The sequence below is a fragment of the Malurus melanocephalus genome, unplaced genomic scaffold (genome assembly GCF_030028575.1).
Source record: "Malurus melanocephalus ecotype Western Australia unplaced genomic scaffold, MMel_1.1 scaffold_328, whole genome shotgun sequence".
Lineage (NCBI taxonomy): Eukaryota > Metazoa > Chordata > Aves > Passeriformes > Maluridae > Malurus > Malurus melanocephalus.
In genome coordinates, this window is record NW_026623560.1 from 147,863 (window position 1) to 168,639 (window position 20,777).

A 20,777-nucleotide genomic window follows, 5' to 3' on the forward strand; every position below is an offset into this window, starting at 1 on the left:
CTTGCAGTTTGCTTAGAGGCTTCTGTCATCTTTCATTTCCACATTCTCACTAAACCCTCAGCTGTGCTGGGGAGAAACATACTGCACATATCTTCATTTCCTCAGGGAACTTTTCCAGGTATAAAATGATCCAGAAGGGAAAAAAAAAAAAAAACATTGCTTGTAAACCAGATTGGTTCTATAGTGTGGTGGACCATGTCCTGTCCAGACAATTTCTTTCTTATGGAAGAGGGGGAACAGGAGTCAGACCAAACAGGCATGAATGTGGGTAGGGTGATAGGGGGCTTGCATAAACCAATCTTGTTGGCAGAAGGAATGTTAATAAAACYGTAGTCACACAGCTGCTGTTTTGAGGTATTGTCAGTGCCTGTTATTTGAAAACAGGCTTACCTTAGGRRAAAGGATGAGATTCTCTTGAAATGSTTAGGAATTTTCCYAAAGAATGTGCATAAGGTTCTTTGCCTTTGGGTACTACAAAGTGGTGATCAGGTCATATTTCTAAGTTGGTTTTTCCCCCTCTGAGCAGGATACTGACTTTAAAATAAAAGGTAGTACTTTTTATCTACTAAAATAATTTCAGTTTATAACTTGATATGGAACAGTGTGCATTACAGAACTTTTGACATTCTGTATGCTTTAAATACTTGCTTGTCTTTTTTATCCTAGGCTGACATTACAACTTGCTCTGTGCAAAGTACTTAYTGAATTGCAGGAGGTGTCTTCTGTAGACCTTTTGTAAAGCTCTAGTTTTACTCTGGATGAAGTTTTTTCTCATTCATTAAAGTTTAGAAGTGTATGCGGGTACTATGCTACAAATTCTGTGTGTGTGTGAGAGTGCATTCAGCTTTCTTGTAAGTACCTGAATGATGCAATCATTTATGAATAGCACAGGCAGCTTGCTTCTTATTTTRTGCTATTCATACTCTCCTGATTTTTTCTTGCTTTTTTCTATGTTTAATTTTTTCTTTTCAATGTAGAGCTCTTTTTGATTATGACAAGACTAAAGATAGTGGCCTTCCRAGTCAAGGATTGAACTTCAAATTTGGTGATATTCTCCATGTCATTAATGCTTCTGATGATGAATGGTGGCAAGCACGGCAGGTAACTCCAGATGGAGAAAGTGATGAAATTGGAGTTATCCCAAGCAAGCGGAGGTATGTCATACCTTATTGACTTTAAGATATCTGCTATTAAATGTCTGATTAATACATATATTGTATATGCTTTTCTGTTTGTTGTTAATTCTGTACCACATCAGCCACTTGTTTGATTTTTTTTTTTTTGAAGTAATCTGTAGTGGATTCTCATTTACTCAATGAGAAGTTTGCTAAAACCCTATTTAGCCTTAGGAGTTGTGTGCTGAAGTTGATAAAGGTGATCTACATCCACCTTCTCTATTCTCACTGTAAGCAGGTTGTGGGTTTAATATCAGTACACCATTTATGTATGAAAAGGTGCCAAGTGAATTGTATTCAAGTCTCGACAGTATCATAAGTTCTTTTTACCCAGAATGGAAAACTGCAAAATCATTCTTTGGTAGCCAGAGCCAATGGAGATGAGGTTTTGGTTGGCATATTGGAAACTCAAATAAGAATTCAGGTGCTCTGAATGTTAATATCTGCTGTTGACTGGTAATTGAGGCTGTTCAACTACTGTGTCATGTTTCCTATTTTCACCCTCCAGATTCATTGAATAGATACAGTCACAAAAWACTCCCAATACTCTCACAGCTCATCATCTGAGAAATAACCATTTTGCTTTAGCAGGGTTCCATTTTCTGAATGTGTCATAAGCAATAAAATGTATAGTACAGAAGGTACACCAATATACTTGTAGCAAGCAGTAGTATGAAGCTGTGGAGTTTTGCTGATTCTGATTTGCCATTTTTGTGTGTGTTTGTGGTAGAGTTGAGAAAAAAGAACGAGCCCGTTTGAAGACAGTGAAATTCAATTCCAAAACAAGAGGAGATAAAGGGGTGAGTTAATGGAGTGCTGATTACACCTGGCATTGTTAACATTTTTCAGTGGTTTAATGTGTGGAGAATCAGCTTCAGATTTGAATGAAAAGACTAAATTTTGTTAAATAGAAATTAAATAATTCTGAGCACCAAAGCAGACTTTAATTACCAAAACACTGCAAATTGTATAAAGAGTTAGGATAGAAATATACTGTAATGTAGTAGGAGCTGTATATACTAATCAAGTACTGAACAGTGCCATTTCTAACAGCTCTACCAGTGCTGTTTCTAGACCAATGCAGACCTTGAGTGCAGTTTGTACTTCTGGRTTCCCTTTATTTGAGGAGGGACTTAGAAGCAATTTTCAAGAAAAGTAAAAGCTTCCTTTAAGAATTTTTTTGGGTGTATGCTTTAAGCTTCTGAGGAAGCTATTTCTTAAATAGTGATTATATTTTTAATTGCACTAATGCTGTAGCATTGGTTAGTCTTTGCTGCAAATCCCACAAATGCCTTTTAGTAATTTATTTCAGTAACAATGTTTACATAACTTCAGAAATTCAGAAATATAAAATATTAAAACTTCAGTTCTTATATTCAGAGAGGGTAGGGCTGCAGAGTATAAAGACTGTAAAATCCATATATACGTCCCTCTGCTACATTGCAAAGGTTTCAGTTATTAATGAAATGTCATGTTTTTCCCTTGTAAGTATTTGTTTAAAAGGAAATCAGTATCTTTAGCAACTTTCTGATGCACAATTATGGTACTGCCTTGGAGATTCACTGGATTATTTGCAGTATTTTTCTGTTTTGGTGCATTCATAATTTGRTATTGGAAGAAAATGTTATCAACTGATATGGTAATTTGAATTTGCAATTTACAAGTCATATAAAGAGGGCTTCAGATTCTTTTCATTACATTAAGTAATTTTTCAACTGTTACCATGTTCTTTGAAAGATAATTGCATGGTTTTGTGGTTTGTCTACYTATAAAGTGCAAACATTTAGCTGCTGCTGTGTTTGAAGGAGCGTTTTGCCARTAGCAGAGTTGGTGCACAGTCCCTGTGTACTGACAGAGCACCAAAGGAATGCATGGAATACTGAGTGGAAAAGCAACTACGCTTGCCATTGATAYAGAACTGCAGTTCTCTTCCTTCAGTAATATTTCATTTTGCAAACACACTTACACTGCTCACAATCTTTTGCTTCAGCCATAAATGTTTTAACACCAGAGTTTCTCCTTAAAGTATTCCTCCTGTATTTGTCATGGTGATCCTTTTCCCAGTAAGTTGACTGCACCATACATATCCTCATGGACCACGTGCCTTCCTGTGTYTGTGTATGCTAATACTCCATGAACAGGATAAAATGCCAATTTTATACAATTATTGAAAATKTTTACATTAAGACCTTGATGAATAATTCTAGTGATGGCTAACGTTAAAATCCATGTTCCTTTCATTGTGAGGAAAGCTGRAAAATCTGGAGCAGAAATGGTTACATTTTATTCTTGTTTGTTCCTCTCACATACACATTTATCTCATTTTCTGTGCTGCTTCTGGTTTCATATATTCCTGCTTATGATGCCTGTGAATGATTGCCAGCGGGCTTATAAAAAATTTAATGCAATTACTATGCATTGTCAACTAATAAGCAAATCCTTCTGACTTTTTATAATCATGATATCTTTTAAAAGTAATATTTTGGCTAATCTTTTATGCAAAATCAGTATAATATTACTTTTATTTTCTCTTTTTTTGGCAAAGGAACTGACTCTGACCATTATACATGCAGTATATAAACTTTCRTATTAGCTCAGGAAGACACTGTACAGAAAGTTAAAATAATTTTTATGAAATCTTTTCAAAGCTATTATGAAGAACCTGATTATGTTTTATGAAGTACAATAAATCAGCCATTTCTTTTATTTTAACTGTACAAATTGCAGATTCTCACCACCTCAGCTAAATGAAACAATTTTAGCTTTATTACATTTGTCTCCTTTCACCAGAGGGACATGTCCAAATGAAACAATTACATAGATGTGAGAATTCTACTTTTGGAATTCACATTATAGTATTTTTTGTATACACAGCAAAGATCTCCTTTGGACATATTTCTTTGCTGTYCTTGTTCTCTAGATTGCATTAACCTTCCTGCTTGTGAGAAATCATTTGCAATGACTTGACTTCTGTTAGAGAAGGTCAGGAGGCCATAACCTACAAATTTGCCAATTTGCCTATGGTTCCTGCAAGCATATGATTGGCTTGAGACTTGATTTTTTGTCTATGTGTCAAGTTGATAATTTACCAATTTTTACAGTGGAATAACAGTTTTAGTCGAACACAGATGCAAGGCAATTAAAGGTTTTATGGATTTCTTCCTTAGCACAKTATTGTTGTTTCCAGAGCTCAATGTCACTGATTGTGCTTCCATGGCACCATGTGCCCCCTTAATACCTTGTAATTTTAAGTTTGTTTTTTTTTAAATATTGGTAATGAAAATATCAGTGGMTGTTTCAGGATCTGCTATTGCCAAGCAAGTCTGTGTTAAAACAGATGGCCAGAAGGATTGTTAGTGCAGTAGCAATATTCAGCTTTTGCGTTGCACTGTAGGAAAGGAGCACAACATTCTCTTTAGGAAGGCCAAGTGCTAGTTTCCAATTGTGCCAAAAAGCTTGGCCCTCCATTTGAAAAAACCTTGTCCTGTTTGACCCTACTTGTTACTGTAACTCATTCCATACTTAGTGCTGGTAAAAGGATAATATGCCTTTTTTGCTACTGTCTTGCATATCATAGAAGACGGGTGAGGTCACATTGGCTGAAAAAAGACAAACAATTACTTGAAAGTTAACATGCTCCAAATTTTAGAAGCAATTGGTAATAGAGTCTTGAATGCACAATTTTTTTTTACAGTAGCTTTTAAAAGATGTTTCTGTGGTGCTTTTCTTTCTTCCTGCTGCACATAGGCTCTGCTTAGATTAGAAATAAATAGTCCCCTTAGAGAACAGGGTCTCAAGACTAAGTTTGGTGTTCTTCTTACTTTGCCATCCTTTCCATTATAGCTTTTTCTGCAAACCAAATGACAAAAACATGGCAAATTTTGTATCTTAGCAAAACTGGTCAGATGAGTCACTCATGCCTAAAGATGGAAAGAAATTTCTGCTGACTTTAAGTAAGCTGTAYTAGCTCTAATTCTGGGCATAATTGCAATTAAAATATTACTGATTTATCTATACTTTGAGGTTTTCTGTGGACTTGCAACAGCAAATTATAGTTGCTGTAGTCAGATGATGTCTTCAGCAGACATGGCAGATATTACTAAAATCGGTGCTAGTTACATATAGACATACCTACATCAGAATGAAAATGGCATTGTTGCTCTCTGTCACTTGGACAAGCAGCACAATAATAATTTATATTCACATGGGTGTGAATGTCTGTGTAAGTAACTGAAATGCAGACATTCTTCAGCAACATGTGCAGTTAATGTCAAAAGTTGCTGAACCTGATCCTTGATATGCAGGGTTTTTCGTGTGGTAAGTGCACTCTTGAAAAACATAATTGCCACAATAAACCAATGAAATTAGTTCTGTTTTTGGAAGTTTATCTTTGCATCAGGATGCAGATTGACATAGAACAAAGTAATTTCTTTCAGTGAATTTGCAATGAATTGCAATAGTAAAACATTGACACAGATACAAGTTTTGGAGGTTTTTTTTTTACTTGGTTGGTAACACTGCCAAATACTTCTGATGTGCTGTTATATCAGCTGCTTGCAAAAGCCTTGGCTTTTTTGTTTTTTTTTAAATACTGTAACCCCTAAATGAGATCATATCAGTGATTTAATTGACTTTGAGTCATTATGGCTTGGCCATCTTACAGCAGCCTAGTTTTTCACTTTTTTTTTTTTTACACTTAAGGGAAGCCTAAATTTGTGAAATTTAGGATGAACCAGCCTGCCAGTTTTCTCAGTACTGAGCATGTGAAACATGGAGGGTATGAGCAAAGTCATGATCCCAATCTCTGTTTCTAAAGAGCTGAGAAGATGCATGTTAAACTGAGATATGCACTGCATAATGTGGTTGTAGGAGTCAGCTTCCGCAAAGCTGCTGGTCTGGGCCTTTGTTCACACAGACATTAGACATCCTTTGTTTTGCCCCTCCTTCTCTTCTTCAGCAGTCATTCAATGACAAGCGTAAAAAGAACCTCTTTTCCCGAAAATTTCCCTTCTACAAGAACAAGGACCAGAGTGAGCAGGAAACCAGTGATATTGACCGTAAGTATGTGGCATTGGATGGAGAGCGAAGCACAGTAGAAGGGCCTGCTAGATTGCACTAGGGTGTTACCATGGAGACAGTTTCATGAGCTGCAACAGGCTGGGGCCACAACACCACTGCAACCCTTTGCTTGCTGCTAAAATACAGCTTAACACAGTAGGATCCCAGTTTGGAGCAAACTGGAGGAGTTCTGCCTTCCAGTGCTGTCACTGATGCTTTCTGACTTGGAGGAGCAGGCACAATGTTGATGAAAGCATGATGGAGCTTACCAGCTTCTCAGATCAGTCCCTTTAGACTGGTTCTTCAAAGTCATTCATTCTAATTTGGTTTTCCTAATGAAGAGTGGTTACTTTGATTTTCATCGTTCTTGCCAGCACTAAAAAAAAAGTGTATTCTCAAAATGTAGTTGCATAAATTTGTTAATTCAGATCGGGTTCAAAACAAACTGTGTTCTCTGCCATTTGCATTACTGATTGCACTTCATGTGCCACTCAAGCCAAATGCTACAGACTTATTTTTCCCTGTGATGTTCTCGGAACTGTCTCCTGTCGTAGCGCCAATTTTATATATTACTGACAATTATTTTCTTTGTGATTGTTTTTTTATTGCTTGCCCTCTGGGGACTACTCTGCAGGAGGTCCCTGACGACATGGGATCAAAAGGCCTGAGTAAGTGATCAAAATACTCCCAAGTTATTTTAACCTCCATCTGAAAAAATACTCTTTTTTTTTTGACAGATCTCTTTGAGATTGGTGCTCTACTGGCATAAGGAGGTTAACTAAAAAKGGTTCATAAGCTTTTCCTAGTTTGTAATCTTTTGGAGTTTTTGCTTTCAGGAACATGTAAAGTTTGTGATTGTCACATTAGATTTTTTTTTTTGTTGTTTTCAGAAGCTTACCAGTGTTTTCTTGTTTGTCCTTAACAGTACTGTCTTTTTTAATTTGGTGATTTTTTTTTAATGTTACTTATATCTTGTTCTTGTATTTTTGTTTAAAAATAACCTTATGGCTTTTTACAGTAATAGTACAACCATTGYGGTGATTCTTTAACTAGTTACAGTTTTCACTCCTCTCTCTAGGTGACTGATGTTCACAGCTACTTAAAGCAAACAAAACTGTACTTTAACAAATGCGATTAGTTTTTCTGTCTCACTTGAACACTTTTGATGCTTTTAGACCAGGTGGAGGGCTGATAGGAGAGACTTAGAAGCATTTATTGTATTTCTCTTTGAATCCAGTAAGATTCAAAAGTTGTCATGTACTCTTAGCAGATCTGTTTGTGYACACACACCCCGCCACTAAATGTATTAAAATAACTAATGAAAAAAGTCAAGACCTTGCTTCATCACAGATATTAAACCTACACACTGTTAGGGGTTAGTGCAGTAGGAAAAGCAGTCTCTAAAGGGATGTGGCTAAGKGTCATTAAGGATAACATTTCTTCCMAAGGCGTAACTGTAAGGCACAGTGTTCATGAAATGACTTTTAAGGGCCGGTGTACTTCTGTACCTGACCTCAATTGTGAAGTGAAAATTCTAGTAGCTGTAACATTCATTTTTCAATTCTGAAATGGCTACTTTCAAAGGAATTTTTGGTCTAGACCACAAGACTTCAGTAACCTTTATGGCCTTATGATTTAGAACATAAGATCATTAGCATCTTTTATGACCTTATAATCATACCTAGGTTCAACTACGTCCAGAAATATCTCTCAATGATTTTGTTCTACAAACAATTGGCTTCTAGTTTGCTCTTCAGCACAGACTTTTGAAACTGCTGTACCACCCTTAGTGCAAGTTGTCTTACATGCTACACTGTATTTCCTCTAATATAATCCAGTATTTTCTGCTACAAGACTCTAAATGTAATCAATAAATGGTCTGCATAAAAGTTGAAATGCATAATCCCATGATTTTTACACAGCAAAATTCATCCTGAAATATAAACTTAAAAATTGCAGGGTTACATGTGAATTGTGAATTAGTGTACTTTTTGTAATCTTATTTTGTGTGCTATTTAATGTTTTTCTTTTTATTAACATCAATTCCTTTCATATGAAATTAAGCTTGATCCTGAGAGCTATGAGAAGTACCTTAAAACTTTTATATGCAGTATGTATTGATTTCACCACTTTGATATGCGTATTGTCTTTCATCTGGATTATTTTTTGTCAATTTTCTGTTTTACTCATGCCATTGGTGTATGTTCCTTATTTTTTTCCCATTGTGTTGCAATTTCAGAGCATGTAACCTCTAATGCCAGCGATAGTGAAAGTAGTTACCGTAAGTGTTTTTAAGTTCTTTGTTTATTTGGAACCTTTGTTTTGTAGCTCTTTCTTTGGTTTTGTTTGTCTGTCTTTTCTGGGTATTTACATGTTAAATAGAACTTCCCYATCACCTTCAGGTGGAATCCATATTTGTGTATTTGGTGGAGTACTGCAAGTTGTTCTATGTCTTTGTTTTTTAAAAATTGCTTAGAATCACTACAGACCTCTTTTATGGATTTTTTTTTTGTCTATGATTTTCTTAGTTCAACCTAATTTGAATCTGCTTCTATTTTTTAAAAAATTACACAAGCTATCTAGATCTGTTAAATTTAAGTGTAAATTTAATGCTGACAAATACAATTATATGTAGTTGAGCCTTAATACTSGAAGTGTAACCAAACTGTGGAATCTGTTAAATAATGCTATAACTGCCTGAAGTTTTTCACAACTGATACTCAGATTTGATATGTATATACTTGGATGGAAGTACAGATAAGCAAACATGTATTTACCCTTGCTTTCAGCTCATTTATTTTGTCAAGTGTGGGTGCTTAGTATGAACTGTCTTCAAAGCATACGACACACRTTCAGTGCTGGAGTCAGTTATGATRAATCAGCATGCTAGTTCTCTCTCTCTGAAGACAGAGTACCTTCTAAACACCACCCTCAGTTTGCTTTTACTACCAGCATAAGCTACAGTACTGTTCACTRTTACCCAAGCTGCAGTAGCACTCCATGGTCGTGCTGGGTAATAGGCTGCATGGTGCTGCTCTACTGTGCTTTAAAATGTCTTAAACCACAACAAGAACTTCAATCCCACTATTCATTTCCACTGAACAGCTTCCCAGTGAAGTTGCAGTCTAGACCTGGAAGCCCAGATAGAGCAGAGCAGGACAATAGCAGAGTTGAGGATYTGAAGAGAAACATGAAAAGAAGGAGCAGTAAAAGTCATGCAGTGGTTTGCTGCTCAGCTCCTGGCTGATGCTGTGTAATGGGCACTGCAGAAATATGTAGTTTARGTTAGGATAATAAGGAAGGTGGTTCGTTAACAGATATATTTGTTTGGAAGCTGTAGATATTTCAGAGGTGATGAGCCACATGTTTTCTTCCAGATGAATACATTTTAGGAGAAAATGTATATACAAGTATGCAAAATGCTGACRGTGTTGCAGACTGTAATTGAAAAGAAACCAATTGAGGGAGGCATCTGTGGGCCCTGAGAATAACACATAATTGAGCACATATGAAAGTTTCCTTTGACAAACAGAAATTTTAACAGTTTTTAATGACACACCATTAAAACTATGTAACCATGACTGTTTCTTCATAAATTTGCTGCTTTCCTCTCTTCCCCAATAACCAAGGTTTTTYTGAGAGCTTGCTTTATTTACATTGMAAGCTCATTATTGGTACTGCTAGTTAGTTTTTTACTCTATTGGTACTTGAGAAGCCATGATTTTATTATRAATGTCATGGATTTGCTTATCTGAGTGTGTAATTCTGAGCATTTTTTATTAAAATATGCTTTTAATTTCTTCTTACTGCTGTCTAATATGAAAGTTATCTTGATTACAGATGAGTACGGTTGTTCAAAAGGTTCATTCTATTAATATTCATTTTTCCAAAGTATTGAAAAGCAGTGACAATATATACTTTTGCCCTCAATCAGGGGATGCTTTTTACTTGTTSTTATCTCCTTAGTAGTTTGCATAACTAGTTTTTGACCTTATAGCATAGCAATGTGACTTCTCCAAAGAAGTATCTAATTATATGTGAGCTGCATTTTTTATAGATGAGTTGATAGTTGGTGATTCCCTATTCCTCTCCCTAGCCTAAAAGGGGTTCTGAAAGTATATACTGTCCTTCTAAAATCCATCTGCATGAGTAGCTTTTTGAAGTATTAAAATGTACAGGTTGCATGGTTTTGTGTCTGTCCTAAGTATTCCTCACTTGCAAAAATTTAAGAAATTGAAGTCTTCCTTCATGTATTGTTGTAGGACAGTTTGAAKGCAAATTTATTGTAAAATAAGAGACTATTTCTGTTAATGAAATGGTAAAAATTTAGATTTAAAATATCAGTGGTATTTACTTTGAAAGAGAATAGATATATAGAAGCAGTGTAGAAATTTATAAAAGCCTTCATCTGCSATCTGTTTCTATCCAACTGTGGTGTAGCATTGGTATGTTCCTTTGCCTGTTTGATGGCTTATGAATATCAAAGAACCTTCCAAAATTAGACAAGTGATATATTGAAGGATTSTATTTTCTTCAGTTCAAAGCAATGTCATATTTGAGCTTGTGTCTTCAGAATGATAAATTCTCTGCTGTCACAAAGTTAATTTTTAGTTATTTCATTGCAAGAAATTTAACTCAGAGATACCATGTTAGACTAGAAGGAATCTTTTAGAGAGATGGCAACTGAGGTATATTTCAWATGCTTTCACTAACATTTAAAAAGCCTACAGCTGTCAAAATTTAAGATACAATTATTTTAGTTTCATTCACTGCTAATATGCTTCCTGGAGGTGAGAACAATCTAAAGCATTCTTTGCTTTCAACTTTGTCTTTGAACATGAATTGATAAAATAAGAGTTGTTTAGTATACACAGTCATATCTTTTGGGGTAGAATTAGARTGGCTGAACATGTTTATATAAATGCCAGTTCATGAAAAAATTAATGGAAGATCTCTACACATTGACATACATGGTTATCAGCCACRTATAAATATGGAAAAATGTTATTTATTGTAAATGCTGGCTCCCGAGTATGGAGGAAGTTCCTGATGCGGGTGGCATTGCTCTAGCAGTGAATGACAGCATGCATGCATTGCATCAGGACACGTGGGAACAGCACCTCAGCAATGCTTGAAACTTCTTCTTGTGCTTGACATCAGCTTGACGTGCCGGTGTACACCAGGAAATTATTTATACTCCATGTGTCTTATGCTTTAAAGCTTACGGCTTAGCTTTGTGATTTTTATAATTCATCGCTCTTGAAAGATGTCKCTCATCAGTTTCATTGTAATGCATATTGCTGAGCAATGTCTGTATTTTTACAGTCCATGGAATGAGTCAGTTGGAATACATTGCTTTAGGRAAAAGATACATTGATATGCCTTTGCCTTTACATTTTAGGTGGCCAGGAGGAATATGTGTTGTCATATGAACCAGTCAATCAACAAGAAGGTTTGTAGATCTCGCTCAGTATAAAATAATCTGAATTATCAGAATGTTTTTTTGCTCTTACCTACTAAGCACCATAATAAACTTCTTCATCCTTTCTAACTTATTCAAATGAATACATCATAAAGACATAAATTATTAAATAAAACCACTAAATTATTTAGTGCAAAATCCAAAGGTRTGCTACTTCAATAATTTCTTGTGTGGTTTATGTCATGGAAGGAAAATACATTACACTTAATAGTTTTGTCAGTGAGAAGCTAAAAAATTAGTTTTTATATTGCTTTAGCATTCTCACTGTTTCTGTCACAGCAAAAAGTGTGTGAATAGATCATTCAGCTATTTACCAACATTAATTGAAGTGTCTCTAAAACAGTCCCCCACTTCTATATGGTCTTCTTATGTGGCTAATTTGGTTAGTACTTGGCAACAGGTTTTTTTCAGAAAAAAGGTAAAATTTAATGAAATGGAAATCAATAGGAGAAAATACATTTTCACATTTGAATTTAAAAAAATGCTTTTCACGTATTTCCAGTGGAGTGGTTTTGTGTCTTTTCACCTTGGTCTTGATTGTGATTCWTTGTGCAGATAGAGACACAGAATTTTTAGTGTTCCTGTTCCCTATCACAGGAGCTAGCAGTTGATTTTCTTTATCTGATACATGGCTCATATACTTGTGAGTTATTCTGATTAAAGGAAAGTCCTTTGGGAATACTTTTGTTATCTGTTACCTATCAAATAAGGTGGCAAAGTAAATATACATCACATATTAACAGGAATTTTGAGTGGGAATATTTACTTTTTGGTTTCCTGCATGAGTGAGAGGCATGGGCAAATTGTTTGAACTCTTAGATGTTAACATTCATATGAAATAAAACTGATGTTATTCCTTTATGTTTAATAGTCAGTTACACTCGACCTGTGATTGTTTTGGGACCCATGAAGGACAGAATAAATGATGACCTGATCTCTGAATTTCCAGACAAATTTGGCTCATGTGTTCCACGTAAGTCTCAACAAATACTAAAGCAATTAAAAATTATATTTTTCTCTTAAYTTTTTTATAGACATCCWCTGTAGATTGCGTTAAAGAAAAAGKCAGTRTCTTGTTTAAACTTKATAGACCTRTCTTAATTGTWAATCTSTTTTTGAAAATTTTGCATKAKWRGKRGRMKWYTTKKWKRWTRTWGKRRRRAAAAAAATCACTGTTCTTTGTTTTGCTTTAAAAACTACTGGTTTATATTTAAAGATACTACTAGACCAAAACGAGATTATGAGGTGGATGGACGTGATTACCATTTTGTCACTTCTCGAGAGCAAATGGAGAAGGATATTCAGGATCACAAATTCATTGAAGCTGGCCAGTACAATAATCATCTTTATGGAACAAGTGTCCAATCAGTGCGAGAAGTAGCAGAAAAGGTAAATCAGTGCCACTTACTTTCMTTTACTGAGGTGATTATATGCTTGTGCTGACAGGGAGAAAGAGAAGGATGGCAAGAAGCCATTAGGGGACACTCTGACTTTTAAAGGAATTTCTGTAAAACTAGAAACCAAGCACATTTTTATAGATATATTTAGGGAAATAATGAAGCTTTGGAATAACGAAAGCATCATGATTAAATTGTGGTAAAAGAGCAACCATATTGTGCCCTCTCATTTAAAAAGAATATAGAAGAAATAATTGGAATTATAGGCTAATTAGCCTAGCTCACATACATAGATCATTAACTAATTAAGAGTAGTGGTGGTGGAGTTAATTAATATGATGATCCCTTTGACATAGACCTGTGCAGAAGAGAACTTGTTAAAATGCTATTCTTCATGCTCTTCTTAGTTTTAGCTAACAAAGGGAAAAGAGTAAATGGAAAGAATTCAGTTAAAAAAATTTCCATAGCTACCAGTTCATTTTGAAGATTGACTTTACTGTTTCTATCCCGAAGTGATTTAACTATGTCTTGCAAATTCTAATTATTTCCAAATTCAAACTGAAGTTGACTTGATCTGTCTGAAAAAAAGTTGGAAGAAGGCAGTGTATTTCTGAGAGTAAATTGTTTGTTTTAAGGAAAAATTTTTGGTGAAAAATTTTTGCAAATGTTCCATGTTGGGTTGCTGAGTGTTGTTCTGCTGCTTGCAAATCCAGTGCATTTACAATAGCCAATGTTATGTGATCTCTGTGGGAGAAGAACCAGCTGTTTTCTAGGTGGGGACTCACAAATGTCAGTCTGGACATGCAGAGGGTAAGTGTGGGTAACCCATGTGCCACAGGGGTGTAGTTTAGTCCTCTGGAAAGCTCTGAAATTCACCAAGTGGGTGAGTATTGCTATTTTTGACAATTTACTAGGGCAAACATGGTGAGGTCAATTGGTGTTTTCTTCTYGTGTCTTTCTCACCATAGGGAATGGCCCTGTGGATGTAGTTAGAAAATKAAAGGAAAGAATATTAATTACAGAAATGAACAGCACTTTGTATGRGAGGCCGAACAAAGCTGTGAAACAATCATAGATGGCTAAATGATGAAACTATTGAACAGCTYAAGCATTATAAATGGTTTGGCAGTTGCTTCACTTGGTAGCACAAATAGAATCCTTCAGTTCCATCCTAGACCTGAAATTGGCTGTGTTCTGTTGTCCATCTGTTACGATTAGTAAGGTACAAAATTGCTGTGAATCTTCTTCTAAATTGACATGAAGAACAAAGTATTACCAGACGTCTCCATGCAGTTAAAACCCTTGCACAGGCACCCTGGGACTTTGGGTAGATGCAGCAGTTTCTCAGTTGCAGCTAACATTTTTCTGGGAAACAATGGCCTGTTCTTCAGAACTTCACTTCAAAATCATGACAGGGCTGCAAACTGGTTGATCTGGGAYTACTCCCATCCTTGTATTCTTTTCCATCTTGCTGAAAAGATGAGGTTTTTTCCACTGGGTTTTATTGCTGGGACAATAAAAGATTATTTCCAGGTTTTCTACAATCAGTTTAGGAGAAGACAGAACAGAAGCTATTACCCCAAAAGAACCAGAAATGGTTCTCTTAAAATAGCTTTTAGTTSTGTTCATTTGCCCATGCTTCCAGCTGATCCCTGTCTCTCATTTCCTTACCCACAATGGACACAGCTGAAGATGCTTTCTGATGTCATTGTTCAGTTATAGAGGGCAATGGCTGCTGTGCTGTGCTTCTTAATCAGATGCAGTGCAAGTAGGGAATTAAAATGTGTAAAATATTAYTCTAAATGCACTGTGCAAAGAGCAAAATAGCTTCCTTGGATGTGATAATTGTGTCGTGATGTACTTGTGTTTCTTTTCCTCGTCTTTCAAACCTTCACTTGAAGAATTTTCATATCCTCTTGCCTTTGKAATCAGCAGTTTGCAAATCTGTGTCTTGAGGGCACAGTTAATGCACATTCATTGTTGATTTGGATTAAACTGTTATGGTCACATTCCATAAGGTCCAGCACAGGTACTGTGCTGCCTCTCTAGCCCTCCACCCTTTTCCCAAAATCCTTTGGCTCCTGGAATAAGCTGTTTGGTCAAACACAGCAAATAGTGTTTTATTTGAAAAAGAAAAAGGGACCAAGAAATGTTTTTAATTCTCAGTTCTCAACGCATGTGCCACATTTAAAAATGTGGGCAGATCAGCACATGTAAAATACTCTGCTAGGACATACAAACACTTTAAAATGTTACCAGTTGGTATCCAGACCCATGGACTGGATCTGGGAATCTGCTGTCATCAGTTGAAAGCAAACAGACATGTGCATTGTTCATCCGGGAAGAACACTTCTCTTTAAGAATTCCTGAAATAAAATTCTGGTTTTGTTGTGTGAGAGTTCAGATGTAACCGATCCTGCTTATTTCTTCTGCCAGGAAGCAGAAGCGTGTCAGTCATTTCAGACATTCCTCCTGGAATGATCTCCCAGCAGTTCAGGAATGGTGTTGTATGATATGAGTAACCTTTGGTTATATGGTACTTGTAGGTTTGTATCCTGGCTCACAGATTTCTGCCATTCACATTGGTTTTCTGCTAAAGAAAAAGCTTTTCTTTATGTAGTCACCTGACAGTGGGTTCCTGTTCCTCTTCCCCTGTACCCTTCTAAAATGATGGTATGCAAAATTAATCCTATGCTACTCAGGAAGGAAAGAAATAAAAATGTGTGAAGTGAGAATAAGCATATCTGAGATAAAAGGAGCTGAGAACAGGAAGAGCCTTTGAGCTGAAGCTGGAAGATTCTTTATAGTGGAGAATAGAGAGGGGGAGGAAAGCTGCCTTACACGTTGTCTTCCAGCTGCTCAAAGAGTATCAAGTTGTATTTGTTTCTCAAGAGATGAACAATAAATCAACCAAAATCAATTGCATTCACCATCTCAAATGTGATATTTCTACTGGGTGGTACCTGGGGGAGGAGAGGGCTTGCATGCAGTTCCATCTGAAGGTTCCATGGTGGCATATTTCCCTGCCAGCAGGGGTGGTCATTCCCTCAGGTATGCCAGTTAAGTCATCCAGCTCCTCCCTAAACTGCATCTGTGACGTGGCCACCTCCCTAAAGCATCCTCAAATTATTAACAAAACAAAGCAAAATGAAAAATTTTGGTGGTGTGGTTGAAGTCCACCTGTTCCACTATAAGTCTGCATTGCTGATTGGGCTGCCACCTGTGATGAAGAGAGGAAGGAAGAAAGAAGGACCAGGAGCACCTCAAATGATGTGTGATCCTACAGAGGAGATAGTGGGATGTTGTGCCAAAGTGGTGAAATCACAGTATCATTGATGCAAATACTCTAATTTTGTTGATTTCAGTAAAAGCATGTTTTCTCCTCTAAATTATGCAATGCTGCTTGTGACTTAAACTTTGCTTAGTGCCATTTTCCCTTCTCTCTCACTTTTAGGGTAAACATTGCATTCTTGATGTTTCTGGTAATGCGATCAAAAGGCTGCAGATTGCCCAGCTGTACCCAATCTCCATTTTTATTAAGCCCAAAACAGTGGAAAATATCATGTGAGTAAAACTAAAGTACCTCAYGCTAAATTGTTTGAGACTGTCGTATTTGAAAAGCAAACCACTAGTTACATGTAGACAATTGTAGTGTTTGTATTTTAAATAATATTTAATTYCCTGCGTTTAATTTTTAGAGAATTTAATTTGGATTAGAAACCCCATCTGAAAGTGCTTGAGAACGAATATCATTGTGTTAAATCCAGTATAATACAATATAATGCCAGAACAGCTAATTTCCACTACAGTCTTTGCTTGGTTTCTTCAGGGTGACCCTCTTATTCGGATTAATACTTTAAAGACTCCAAGTATTTGATAGCAGTTAAAAAAGRTATAATGTTTTCACTTTTAGGGAAATGAATAAACGCTTAACGGAAGAGCAAGCCAAGAAGACATTTGAGAGAGCCATGAAACTGGAGCAAGAATTTACTGAACACTTCACAGGTATGTTTGGCTTGTGMCTGTTCACTTGCCAGAGTTGAAATTTTATTGCTTGCTGTAAAAACAGTACTTGCATAACCAGTGAGATAAAGCTGAGCTTTGTTTTTCAGATGATCTGTGATTACTTTGAGGTAKAGAGCAATCCTAGTATCTCCACATTGATTTCAGTCTGATCAATTAATTTAATATACACAAAAATTTACTGTGAGCTTAATTTAGGTTTTAAAAAATGTAAGCCTTTCTACCATTTTCCTGGGTATTGAAATGCAGATGTTTGCTTTGTTGGTTTCTTGTACACCTAGAACTTTTATTTGCAAGCAGAGGTAGGGCTAGCAGGTAGACATCCCAAGGTCAGCCAGCCCTGCTGTCCAGCTTCAGGATCAAGCTGGAGGACACAGCCCTGCACTGTCTTGCTTTTTGTTGGAAACACAAATGAAAGTTGGGCCAGGCAATAGTGGATAATGTGAATTGACTCAAATTGGAACATGTGGCTAGGAAAAAGTTAAAAACCTCCTCAGTTGTATGTGTATGTGTTAGTACAGTGGAAACCACTTCCCATCCCCAAGAAGAGCTTTGTGTGTCCTGCAGTACCACTCTGTGCTTCAYTCCAGCACAGAAACCAGCAATGGGCATGGGTGTCCATTCCTTCAGCCGTCAGAATCCTCCTGGGAGGGGAAAGAGCAGCTTGGTGGAGCACAGAGCCAGGAGGGGCGATTGCTGATTGCCACATTGTGTTTTGCAGCTATTGTCCAGGGAGACACACTGGAAGAAATCTACAACCAAGTGAAACAGATCATAGAGGAACAGTCTGGTCCTTACATCTGGGTTCCAGCAAAGGAAAAATTATGAAAACAGATTTTTATTTTTCATTTTCTAACTGACATCACCTACTACATCTGACGACTCTTAAGCCCTTCCAGTGGAGCCTGCCTCTAGTTCTTTCCAGCGTGGTTCATACCCTAACCATCACATTCTGCAGTTCCCATAATGCTTTACATTTGGTGTCTCTCTTAGTTTAAATAATTTGTATTATTGTGTGTTGTTGGTTTGCCATTTTTCAAACATGACAGTGGAATGGCCTGACCAGCTATTAGCTTAGGGTGGGGGTGGGAGGGAATTGCTTGGTAAAATTCCTTAATGTTTAAGGGAAAGTAACTTTCAAAGATTTTTCAAAAAAGCTTTATAGACATTCTTTTAAAATTTCGTAACAATTGAAAGAAAAGTTGTATTCAAGRAAGTTGTAAATTATGAGTAACTTTGCACGCTTAACTTTAATAGCATGGTTTGGTCAGGGCAATCAATTTCAGGTTTTATTTTCTGAGTTCAATCCTATTGTCACARTATCTTTTTTTCTTTCCAGGCAGTTAGAGAGAAACTTTCAAATTTTGAGTTAGCATTTTCATTAAGTCCCATTACTACTCCTAAAGGGATATTCATTTTCATAATTTCATAYGGATATTCTTATAATCTATTTTTTCATTTTTTGCCAATAAAATTGCTAGGGACAAAGAAGTGTAATGTTTTTAATCTTCCTCATGAAACACTATTTATAGTGTGTTACAGAAATTCTTTATAGATAATGGTCATCACACTTTTTGAGCCTAAAAATATGTTTAGGTGCTAGGAAACCTTATATTTTTCAGAGGAATGCCAAATTTCCATTGGCAGTAATACAGAAAACAGCTGCAGAGATGGTCATTAGGGCAATGAGAGAATGATTCATAGCCTAAAAATGTGTGTGTTCTTAGGGGTCAGATTTTAATGAATATTTTACCCACAATAACTGCCTATTTTGTTATAATAAATATATATATATTAAACTTTCTTTAACTAAACTCTGTAACTATGGGAATTATTTTCTTTACATAGTTGCGCACACATATAAATATATATATATAAAATATATATTTTTCTTTTACCACCTACTCCTAGCTTTTTGTTTTGAATAAAAATTAAAAAAAAAACAAATTAGAATTTACCTTCCTTAATCATGGAAAAATCAAATGGGCTGTGATGGCTGGGCATGAAGTCCAGGGAATATTAGTACAACAAAAAATAAATGCAAGTTCTCCTCTTTTCTACAGAACTCTGGGTGTTTGTCTTCCCCGTCCCCTTTGTAATATGCATGTCTTAACCAAAGGGAGAATTCAGAGTCAACAATATATTTTTTTTTTCTGTACATGTTCATCTTGGATTGCACAGGCACAAGATCTTCCATTTGCAATGCACAAACTTCTGTGCTGAATGTTATGAATACGTTGTACCAAAACCTTCAATAATGAAATTCTCRAATTCCCGCATTATTTGGTAGCTGCCATTGCTTGTTTGCAACTGATTGTTTTTAAGAGGGATGTACTTAYGGCAGTCATGGGGCAGTCACACAGCCAAATCAGCTTTGGTTTGTAAAGAATTATCAGCACTATCCATTCCATTTGTTAGAAAGAGGAGAACAGCTAATAAACTTTATTGTACAATATATTTGTCAAGTGTCTTTTTAATTATGATAAATACAGGTGTTGTAGCACTTTAGAATAATTAACTAGGATTGTAAATGACAATCAGGTGTTAGAGAAACACTGGTAACCAAATTGGGGGCAATGAAGTTACTGTATTGGAAGCAGGTTTGAACTTGTGACACAATTACTGATGGTGTTATGTGGAATGCTAACGAGGTTTACAGAAGTTAAAGCTGCTGCTGCATGGCCCAAAAGAGTTTTTCTGGTTTTTAAGATTTTGGAAATCAGGTGTGCTGCCTTTCTGAGAATTCCTGCTCATGAAATGCACGGTGTACTGGATTAATGCAGCTTTTGATAAATAATGTCATAAATTTTTAAGGAAGCTACTGTTGTCTCCCTCCTTGAAAATGACTGATTATTKGAGGTGTCTTGTGAGACATCTCAAAAGACCAACTCTAAAAAAAAATAGAAGGATATGAATCTATCAAATCTGCAAACACATCTGAGATCTCTGTATAGTATACACTTCTTTTTACCTCATTTTAGCCCATGAGAAAGAGCCCTGTTCAGCTGAGTAGGTCTGTGAGGAATTGCTCTTTCGTGTATTGGAGTGTCTGAGTAGCTGACCCTGAACTTTGCCCCTGGGCACTTGTCATACACCAGCCAGGTATCATCAAAAACTCCACTCAGACTGAAGTCCAGAGCAATTACCTTGCACAGTTGTCATGCTGGAGTAAAAACAAGAAAACCCAAAGGACTCTGGKGTATTTGCTCTGCATTTTTGGTTTGTTTGATTCTGATGCCTTTGAGCATTGGTAGAAAAGTTGATTCTGAGAGTCCTGATGCTCCTCRTTGTCTTATCTTGTGTAATTGTCAGGGATTTGCATTACTCAGTGTTTCTCTGGGTCTTGTTTTTCCAGCACCAGGTGCTGGCATATCTTTGATTCTTGGGTACACTTTTCTGTATTTTCGAGCTGTTTTACAATACATGTACTTTGCTTAAGGCTTGTAATTTAACTTGAGTAATTAGGAAATCTAAATGGTATCACACTGATGCTTTACCACTCTTTTGCTGGTCTAGTGAAGGCAGTGTGGGTTTTCTTCCTGCCTGATATTTGTAACTGCTATACAGGCACATGCTCGATGAAGTATTTGTTACTCTCTGTAATTAATGTGAGTTATCGTGGGCATTTTTGCTAAATTCTGC

General features: G+C 36.2%; 1 protein-coding gene across 5 annotated transcripts in view; it reads left to right on the forward strand.

Annotated features, from left to right (window-relative positions):
• Positions 1-19,590, forward strand: part of DLG1 (discs large MAGUK scaffold protein 1) — a 72,371-nt gene extending 52,781 nt beyond the window's left edge. The window contains exons 13-22 of one of the 5 annotated variants that reach the window (XM_057377851.1): positions 978-1,154; positions 1,906-1,975; positions 6,133-6,232; positions 8,473-8,514; positions 11,635-11,685; positions 12,587-12,688; positions 12,932-13,104; positions 16,567-16,676; positions 17,026-17,117; positions 17,857-19,590. In XM_057377851.1, coding sequence (XP_057233834.1) covers positions 978-1,154; positions 1,906-1,975; positions 6,133-6,232; positions 8,473-8,514; positions 11,635-11,685; positions 12,587-12,688; positions 12,932-13,104; positions 16,567-16,676; positions 17,026-17,117; positions 17,857-17,963 — 1,024 coding nt within the window. In that variant the 3' untranslated portion in view covers positions 17,964-19,590. Of the gene's footprint in view, positions 1-977; positions 1,155-1,905; positions 1,976-6,132; positions 6,233-6,867; positions 6,902-8,472; positions 8,515-11,634; positions 11,686-12,586; positions 12,689-12,931; positions 13,105-16,566; positions 16,677-17,025; positions 17,118-17,856 lie in introns of all 5 variants that reach the window. The other 4 variants (XM_057377852.1, XM_057377855.1, XM_057377854.1 and 1 more) reach the window with 4 other exon arrangements.
• The last annotated feature ends 1,187 nt before the right edge of the window (positions 19,591-20,777 follow it).